Below are 10,247 nucleotides of genomic sequence, written 5' to 3'. Positions count from 1 at the left end.
GCTTTCACACTGAGACTCTTTGGAAATGAGGACTAAAAGACTATCATTATTTACACAAAATAACTTTATGCATTAGACAAGCAATTAGAGAGCTGGAAACTGTCAAATATTTACAATCAATGCACATATCAGAGGCGCCAGTCTCAGGAATTCAAGAATGGAAAACAACCAGGCATGTTTAAGGCCATGAGTGATAAAGATAGTTTGGTCAACTAAAATTCATACACAAATACAGATTTTCACACCTTGTGAATACTTAATCAGTGGTAATGTCTGCAATATCTTTGCATGTAATTGAGTGTGCAATGAGTGACAAGCCAACCTGTGTTCTCGGTAAACTTGAGGGCACTTCACATTCAAATTTACATGCATGACAAAATTTGCAATTCAAAATAACAAGTGGAAAAGGTTGAGGTTGAAAGGGAAAGGCCTGTAATATCTGAACCAACTGAAACGACAACTTTCAGGAACATTTATTCAATGTTTCTTAATCAAATCTACAATTTTTAACAAACGGCAAGACATTTTTACATCAGCATGTATATCTTCAATATGAAAACATTCATTTATATCGAATTAGCCTTAAAGTTTGAAAAGCCACACGATAGTTAAGAAAATCTTAAAATTAAGAAATGTAAAGAGGAATTATATGTCTGCATTATATTTGTGCTGTTGCATTGATTGTGCACTAAAAATATGAAATCAACCCGTATATCTATAGTGCATGTAAGAGGTGAATACGAGGTCAGGATCGAGTTCCAAACTTGAGGGCTGTTTATTATTGCCTGTGAGTCACTAGAGAATAAAGATCAGCTTAAAAATTCAACTGCGTTGGGTTAAAGCCTCTATATAGTGGACTTAAAGGGATAGTTCACCCAAAATGTTTAATTCTGTCATCAATTACTCTTCAATTTACCCTCAAGTTGTTCCAAACCTGTATGAGATTCCTTCATCTGTCACCAAACAATTGACGGTAACCATTTAAAAAAAAAAAATTCTATGGCTACATGTCAGCAATTTGATTAACAGCATTCTTCAATATATATATTTTTGTGTTCAACAGATGAAAGGGAACAACTTCATTTTTGGGTGAACTAACCCTTTAAGATGCATAAGCATCCTGTGACATTCTACAGTTTCACAGGTCGACATTTAACAGGAAGCAATACTGCTAATGTAGCATAAACGGTCAGTTAGAAATCATGCAGCACCTCAGAGCAGGATTTCCTGATTTAAGTCATTCAGAGATGACTAACTGAAGGCACGTGAGAGTTTAAAGCACCTGCTGTACTAAAACTATTCCAGATTATTTCTGAAAATGTCTAGTAACTTCCTGGAAGTATAAATTCGACAGTATAAATTCTCAATATGACCGAAAAAAGGAAGCATGTGAAAACCCTTTACATATAGATTAGTCTAAAGGGAAAGTCATGCATGGGATCATATTAGCCCTGAAGAGCTTTGCTTCCTCTCCAGAGGCATAACTAAAGGAAGTGAGGTTAGACGAAACTTCCCAGAATGCTCTACTTTACAGTTGGGACAGAGTAGTGACGTGCATGATGTCATGGAAAGAGGTGCAGAGGTTCTGAAACAGGGTTTCAGCATCTGTCTCTGGACTAGACTTCCAAGCAGTGCAGGATGCAACAATTCTACAATAGGATGAGAAGAAAAAAATAATAATAATTTTTTTTTTAATATAATATAAAAATAATAATACAATTTCTTGATAGAAATTATAATATATTAAATAATAAAAAATTACAATAACTGATATGAACCGACCTGTCATCACGGATGCGGTAGAAAAACCCATAACCGTGGGGAACCATGGGTGCAACCGCTCCCAGTACAGTAGTATAGCCCACTAGACTAGTAGAAAGCACAAAACTCCCCCCTCCTCCACTGTAAAACAGAGAATTTTACATTATACTGCAATAGAAATAAATCCATACACTGAAAATGAACCATTGGAATGAGAGTGTTGGGCCAGACCTTTTAGAATAGAGTGGATCTGAGTAGAGTTCAGGCACAGGAAGACCCTCCTCTTTAGCAATCAGGTACAAGCCCAGGAGGTGTCTGTCAAAGCCTGAAATGTGCAAAGATCATTCAAACATTTGTCCCTGCCATATATTATCTATTACCCAATGTAAATATTATCACACTGGCACACACAAACCTTTTCCATCCTGTGCCTCTCCCATCAGTTTGTTGTGTTTGCTGAAGGCTGCATTTAAAGCTTGTCTTTTCTCTTCAGTCTGCATTAAAAAGACCACAAAAAAGCCATCAAAACAAACTGAAAGGATTTAAATGTCTAGAATGCAGGGGTTCCCACTAGGGGGCCTCAGCACACTTCCAAGGGATTGATTTAAAATAAGAGAAAACAAGTATTAAAATAAGCTAAAAATGTGTTCACCCCCTCAACAAACACATTTTACACAAGGACCAAGGTTCCCACAGTCTTGGAAAACCTGGATATATGAGGTATCCTAATTCTAAAAGTATGATTTCTAGATCTGAAAAAGTCATGTAAATTTGGAATTTTAAAAAATAGAAATGTTTCTACTTAAGCAAAGTACTAAAATGTATGTAGGAAAAAATCAGGAAAAATAATTTTTCGATGGTCCACTTCAGACATTCTACTAACTATACATAACTCTACTACGACATGTCAACTAACTCTCATTAGAGTATCAGTAGATTGTAGTAGACTGTTAGGTTAGGGTTCGTTTTTGTAGAAAAAGTTGACGTACTTGCAAAGTCACTTATAGTCAGTAGAATGTCTGTTGGGGGACTTAGCAGATATTAAGCAGACAGTCTACTAATACTCTACAAATAGCTAATTGACATGTAGTTGCAAAATTACTTATAGTTAGTAGAAAAGTGGACTATCAAAATAAAGTGTTACCCATCATGAATGACTGAAAGAGTTGTATGGGTTACTACTAATTTATTGGAGAAGAGTGGGATCCCTGAAGAAAATTCAGGTTTTAAAACTTCTGGAATTCTGAAACTTATTTTTTATTTTAATTATTATTATTACGTATTATTATATTGTAGTTTCTGTAAAAAAAAAAAAAAAAAAAAAAATGAAGGCAAATATACCAGAGGAAACCTATATACACAGTTAACCCCTACAATGAAATTTCTAATGTTATCCCAAACCTATGTGACTTTCTTTCCTCTGTGAAACACAAAAGGAGAAATTTAGCTAAATGTCTGAGCTGCTCATTTCCAAACAATTAAATTGAAAGATGATGAGGGCTGTCAAGCTTGAAAAAAGACATTATTTATTTTTCGCAAATATTTTTATGATACTTTTTTACAGTGTCTCTTTACTTTCACTGTAAGGAAAAAGATGGGTCACACAGGTTTGGAACAACATGAGGATGAATAAACGATGGCCGAATTTTCATTTTTGGGGCTGAACTAACTCTGTATTTCTTTCACACAGGGCACTCACAGTGGCTGTAGGGTTCAACATGGTTCTGCACCAGTGCTGGGCCTCCACAGTGCAGGGCCTCATGGTTTCTGTGCGTCCATGGAAGAAACGGCGTGTGGTGGCCGTCTCATAACAACTACCAGGCCTGAGAGTGACAGAGAGAAAGATGTCAAACTTAGCAAGGACTGGAACGTCTTGATTACTCGATCGTGTAGTAATCTAACACACTTACTTTCCGTGTAGCCTGTAATATGCTAACTGAAGAGCCAACTGTACAAATGTGTCAGGGTGAAGCTTCCTCTTCTTTATGGCTGCTTTTCCAAAGGAGGTAAAGGCGTAACTGACAACCTGCAAGTCTTGACACTGTTGATACAGACACAATTAGATGAGCGTTTCATGATGTTTACTAAAAAACGATATTTTGTTTGCATCAATGTGATTGTATAACAATGATTGGTTAATAGTGTGTAGAAGAGTACCGTGTGTGTGTGTTACTTACACTTTTGTTGTACTGTTCTTTAGCCAAGGCGATGTCTCTCCTCACCCGTTCATCCACGGTGAAAATGAGTTCCTCTGGCACAGGGATCTCTCGCACAACCTCTGAACCCTGGGAGTCAATTGATGACTTCAACATGACAGTCGTGCACATAAAATGATATACACAAATATACATAAAAGTGGTCCTACCTTCCATACTCCACCACAGGCCCTCAGTTTTTGATCTACGTAGTGTCCATTAGACACCAAAACCATGGCATCATATGGCGCATGCTTTAAACAAACAAATACAAACATAATGATGACCAAAAAATATGTGATTAGTATTCAAATTATGTATTTATATCATAGACATGTGATAAACATAGACATGGACTGTCACTGCAATAATCTGATTACTGGTAACATTAAGGCTTTATTCCGACAAAAAAATGATTAGAAAAGTATGTGTTTTCTGATCCTATTAATCAAAATACACCACTTTTTAGGGTCAACAAGATTTTCCAAATGATTTTGAAAGTCTCTTGTGCTCACCAAGACTGCCTTTATTTGATAAAAAACACAGTAATATAGTGAAATATTATTACAATTTAAAATACAAGTTTAAAATGTAATTTATTCATGTGATGGTAAAGCTGATTTTTCAGCATCATTACTCCAGTCTTCAGTGTCACATGATCCTTCAGAAATCATTCTAATATGCTGATGGTGCTCAAGAAACATTTATTATTATTATTATTATTATATAATTAGCTGCTTTATATATCCGAGTCAGTATTCTTTGATAAAAAAAAAAGCATTTATTTAAAATAGATATTTTTGTAACAATGTAAAAGTCTTTACTGACACTTTTGCTCAATTTAATGCATCCTTGCTAAATATGTATGTAAAAATATACATAAACTATAAAAATGCTGCCATAATCAATGATTGTATTTACATCACAGTTAGAAGCGAAGGTCCCATTAGAGTAGCAGATCAGATTGTAAGATTTATCACCCCAGCGGATCGTGGGGTCACCAGTCAATGCCAGCTGGGTCAACTATCATAAAAGAGAGAGAGAAATCATAATTCCATACCTGGAACAAATACAAAATCTGAGTGACATTTATGTACGTATTGTGCTCAACCTGTGTGTAGTTTTCAGGGGTGGCGTAGGGCTTGGCATCATCTAGTGCCAGCACAAATAAAGAACTCTGAATGGTTTCTAGTATGGTCTTATTCACAGGATCAATGGAGATCAGATACTCCCGAGCCTGAGGAGACAGACGAGGGAAATAATGATAAGCCTGGAATATACTTGTAGATTTCAAGCAGAGATTTAGAAACTGTTAATGGAACTCTGCTGAAGAACGTCAGGTGTAGTTCATTTGTCTTACTGTACCTTTGCCCAGCGGGTCCTTTCCTCAGTGGTGAGAGCGCTCACTCCGTCCCCCTCAGGCTCTCCATCACAGCATTCTTTAATGTAAGTGAGCTGCCTACATGTGGAATAGCACACTACTTTACTATTTCAGCAGTTTATAGTATGCTTACTGTGTAAAGGTTGTATAATGTTTTTGCTCACCAAGGCTGCATTTATTTGATCAATGAAAATACTGTAAAAACAGTTAATTTGGGAAATATCATTACAATTGTGTTTTTTAAATATATATCACAATACATTTTAAAATGTAATTTATTCCTGTGATGGTAAAGTTGGATTTTCCAGTCTTCGGTGTCACATGCTCCTTCTGAAATCATTCGAATAAGCTGATTGGTGCTCAAGAAAAATTTCATATTATTATTGTAAGGCGGATGGCAGAAAGTCTGGACTGAGAAACGACAACTCCTCGACGAAACAAAGGACTCTCCTGAGAATTAACATTTGAACACTCTCCTGCATAAGTAGCAACACCATGCGAGACGCACCACACCCTTACAGTCTCCTCATCGCCCTCTGTTCCCCCTCTTCTCTCCCTCACCGAAAACTCACTCAAAGTCTATGCAATGTTACAATAAGGAACTATACATGTTTGGTATCATTTGAAATGCGACTGGTACAAAGGTCTACCAAAAAGGCAATAACGTTTTTAAGATTTTAGAGATATCTTGCTTACAGAGGAGGGTGGGTCTTTCATGCAAATGACTTTCTGTCCTCAAAAGGTGTAAACTCTGAAGATTTAATTATTGCAAATTCCCATTGTTAGCTGACGTCTCAATCTGAAGAAGATTTCTGTCTTGGTCTGGTATTTAAGGAGATCTTGCAGGAGGCTCAGGGTGGTCAGATCAGCCCGTAATGCTGAATGTCCTGAGAAACTCAGCCTTATGTATTTTTTCTAATGTCAGGTATGCATCTTTTACTCTTCATACCAGAGCATTTGATGTTTTGTATTGATTATCTTTGAATGGAGTATTTAATTGGCATGATACATTTATTTGACTAACAATAAATTGTTACATGAGTCATTTATTCTGACTTACTCTGAAATTATTTTCTCAAGTAGATTAAGTGAAGGCTGATGTGTCCGCAAATCTCTGTCAGCTTAATAATGGACTAAAGTCCAGTTTTGAGTGGAGCATAGGGCACAGCAACTCTGATTTCAGAGCTCTGGCTAATACTTGGCACTAGATCAAGTGTATTTAGACTGTAAATGCTAAAAAGGGACAGCAAACTGCTGCTCGACCAACCTAAATAGGGTGAGTCTTAACTCTGTTTAATGTAATGATACTCTAGCTAAGTGTACATGGGAGACCATGGCATGCCCAAACCAAAGCTACTATAAGAGAAGTAATATTGATCGGTTAATATCTGTAGTAGTGGTCATGACCTCTGACTAGAGATAGTGTTGCTTTAATTCAAGTGTATACAGATCTATGGGGACTAAATAAAGTATCTTAGATAGAGTAAGCGTGAATGCGACCATCTAAGGTATTAGTCAACGACCTCTGTCTAGTGACCAAAACTGACGAGTTTGTGATTGTGAGACCCGCGTTAAACTCTCTGTGCGACATAGATTCCTAATGAACTGGTAAAATATAAAGTAAAGAGTTAAATAGAATAATCAACTGTCTATATAAAGTAACATATTAATGACTAATAACCAAATGGCATTCCAACCTAAATTCGAGGTCGCGATAAAATAGAGTCAGATAAAAGTAAATTGGAATTAAAATACTTTGCCACACTGAAAAGACAGAACGCGCAGGAAACCTTCACCCGCTTATAGGAAACTGTCATTGGACCTTTTTGTGCAAGCCATGATACATATTTATAAGGATTATTTTAAGAATAAAAAGTTCAAAAGAACAGCATTTATTTTAAATAGAAATCTTTTGTAACATAAATGTTATAAATGTCTTAATTTAATGCATCCTTGCTGAGTAACGGTATATTTGATAACGGAATATCAATATTTGCCACAGAGGCTACTGCATGATCCTAGTTTTTAATATCATTATTTCATCAGACCGTCCAATGTCATATTGAAAATGCAAATTTGGTTGAAAATGCAAAATTCACCATTTTAATTTCTAAAATGTTAAATGAACAGAACTGGCTGAATTTAACACGTGGTCACATGACAATGACGTAGTGTACTACTATGTGAAACATTTATCGTAGAATAGTATACTGCCTATTGTTTTATAAACTAATTAAAATGTCTAAAATGTTTGAAGACATATATTAAGACAGATTACACAGAAAAACAACACCACTGAATCAATGACGACAAGGATGCTTGGCTCCATACCTCAACAGCTCTGGAGGGGTGAGGATACGGCCATCACAAAGAGCATCGATTGTGAACACCCTCCCACGACACATCACTATCATGTGAGAAGGGCAGGGTCCTTCGCTCTCTACAACACGCAGAGATCACACATGCAGCATCATGTAACATATGGATGGACACATGTATGCACACGAACAAGCATGCATATGCCTGACCTGTTTTGAAGAAGTTAAGGATGGTGTCTTTAGTGATGCCAGGCACTTTGCAGGTGCAGAAGAGCATGCGGAACTGATCCATGTCAAAGGGTATCGTTCCTGCTTTATGAACAGCCAGCCTCTCTCTGATCAATATCAGCAAATACAAACAAATATCCATATTACTTACATGATGCAGACAAAAACAAGCCATTCGCAATCAGAAATATACAGCGATTAGACACTTGTGAAAATCAATTTCTACATCGGCTGTTTCTTTGTTTACATAAGTGATCACATACGTGCGGATAAGGTCCCAGTACTGGAGGATGAACCACAAATTTATGCTGGACCTCTCCAGCTGTGTGCCCTCACATACAGGCCAGCAGTGCTCCAGGTAGGCTGTAGGTCCCCCAAAATTCACATTCAGCTGAGAGGGGATGCGTACCTCTAGATATGCTGTGTCCAGCCACCAGTCCTCGAGCTGAAGAAGGAAAAACACCAGGTTAAAATAAATCTATAAGCTACACACATGAAAATACACGTCATGAATTAGTTATGTAAGTGATTCATTAGTGTGGCTCAAACAGAGCAATACAAAAAATGTGTGTACCCAGTTGCGCCTGCTCTTGGCTCTCTGCAGAAGCTTGTGGTGCAGCTGTTGTCCGATACCCTCCTCAAAGCGTTTCACAATGGCCTCTGTGGCTCCAAACTCCTCCTCAGACGCAAAAGGTTTTACTGGAGAAATAATAATAATAATAATAATAATAATAATAATATCTAATTTAATTCTGCATTTTTCCCAGTGAGATGAACATATGTATTTTACAAAGGAAATGACCAAATTTTTTTTTCAATTTATTATTTATTTTATTTATTATTTATGTTAATTCATTTTAAAAATGAAAATTTAATGTTAATGTTAACATGTCATGAAATCAGTGCAGTATGCACCTTAAATACAACTCATAAGTACTATTTGGTCATAAATGTTACCAGTGAAATGAAATAGTTTGATAACACTCCCATCCCCATGTAATTACATATAATATCCAGCAGATGAGAATGCAGGCGTTGAACGAGCTCTCACCTGCATGCAGGTATTTGTGGAGTGTGTCCTGTAGAGGGGGCACAGGTAGAGGAGGGAGGCTGCTCTGAAACTGAAATGTCCGCTCTGCAGTGGACTCGAACATCTGATTATCCATTATTACTGGACTGATTATTACAACTGCGAATCAAATCAGATCAATAGTCAGAAAGGCTCATTGGCAGGAAGCCCAATCATATTACAAACACGCTTCTGCAAATTCAGTTTGTTTACGTTAACTTACTCCCCCTAGGGACGTGCACTTGACGCAGTGACTTTTAATGCAGGATTTACTCTGGATTTACTGCAGTAATGCATGACTAAATCACCGAAATCACTTCATCAGGCATATAAGTTAAATAATTAATCTTAAATACATATGTAGGTCATGATGAATACGCATAATGAAAACGGAAACATTATCGAAGTGACTTACCTCAGTAAGTAAGTAATACTTTATTAATCCAGAAATGATTGTGAAGCTGCACGGGTAAAACGGTGAGTATTGATACTTTTCTGAAGAAGCTCGATGTGTTCATTCAACACTAGACCGAGAATCTGTTCCGTTACCTTTGCCCTAATTACTCAAGTACTAGATGTGAAGTCAAAAACAATAACAATGAATCAACCAACATGGCCAACCGCCTGAACATATTTCAAAATACAGGTTCTGCAGGAACGTGACGGCGAAGGAATGAATGACAGGTTGTGTACATATTTAGCCAAATAAGAATTTTTTCAGACGTTTTTGAAAATGTTCTACGAACAATGTTGATATAATTGTGTTATAACTGCGAATAAACGCACATTAGTGCACATTAGTCATTATTTCAAGCCATTCATTAATTCAAATCAAATATCACTAATTTGACAAAAAGAAAAAGAAAAAAAAAAGCTTTGTTTTTAAAATAAAATTGTTTTCTATTGTTCTTATAATCTCGGGATATTTTTGAATTTAGGTACCAACTTTAATATTAAAATTGTTCGTCATATTTTTGATGTACTTAAATGAAAAATAACAACTTAAATGATCTAGACAAAAATGTCATTTCACATCACTGATTGATATATATGAATAAGGGAGTGTAAAATTATTCTTATTTTTATTTTACTTGAGTGGTGATGGACTGATGGATGGATCAGGTAATTCAAATGACAGATACTTAAAGTATTGGTTTGTTGCAAACACTACTGTTCGATTCACTCAAGAGTCAAGAGCCATTCCTGCTTATTTTCCGACTTAGCAACACTTTACAAAAGTGTCTTGCATTCGGCATGCATTCGATCCAAATGGGGTTTTGTGATGTCTGTGCTTC

General features: G+C 36.4%; 1 protein-coding gene across 1 annotated transcript; it reads right to left on the bottom strand.

The window, feature by feature from the left end:
• Positions 1 to 45: 45 nt before the first annotated feature.
• crot (carnitine O-octanoyltransferase) lies at positions 46 to 9,552 on the bottom strand. Its single transcript, XM_084384711.1, has 17 exons — positions 9,368 to 9,552; positions 8,935 to 9,072; positions 8,458 to 8,582; positions 8,147 to 8,328; positions 7,866 to 7,990; positions 7,669 to 7,777; positions 5,322 to 5,415; positions 5,068 to 5,193; positions 4,878 to 4,979; positions 4,127 to 4,210; positions 3,939 to 4,046; positions 3,672 to 3,802; positions 3,461 to 3,584; positions 2,177 to 2,255; positions 1,993 to 2,086; positions 1,783 to 1,902; positions 46 to 1,649 (listed from the first exon to the last, which is right to left on the bottom strand). Exons 2-17 carry the CDS (start codon positions 9,047 to 9,049, stop codon positions 1,529 to 1,531), a joined length of 1,839 nt encoding a protein of 612 aa, XP_084240837.1. The 5' UTR covers positions 9,050 to 9,072; positions 9,368 to 9,552; the 3' UTR covers positions 46 to 1,528.
• Positions 9,553 to 10,247: the final 695 nt, after the last annotated feature.

Source organism: Rutilus rutilus (genome assembly GCF_951802725.1).
Source record: "Rutilus rutilus genome assembly, chromosome: 17".
In the NCBI taxonomy this organism is placed as follows: Eukaryota; Metazoa; Chordata; class Actinopteri; order Cypriniformes; family Leuciscidae; genus Rutilus; species Rutilus rutilus.
The sequence above is the reverse complement of the archived record's forward strand: the minus strand, read 5'-3'. Positions and strand labels throughout refer to the sequence as shown.

Bases quoted from the DNA above. Each gene is read 5' to 3' on its own strand.
- crot (XM_084384711.1), bottom strand. From the start codon at position 9,049: ATGGATAATCAGATGTTCGAGTCCACTGCAGAGCGGACATTTCAGTTT. The intron at 7,991-8,146 runs GTATGTGATCAC...GATATTGATCAG, and splicing joins TACTGGGACCTTATCCGCAC to AGAGAGGCTGGCTGTTCATA. The intron at 5,194-5,321 runs GTACAGTAAGAC...CTGTCTCCTCAG, and splicing joins AAAGGACCCGCTGGGCAAAG to GCTCGGGAGTATCTGATCTC.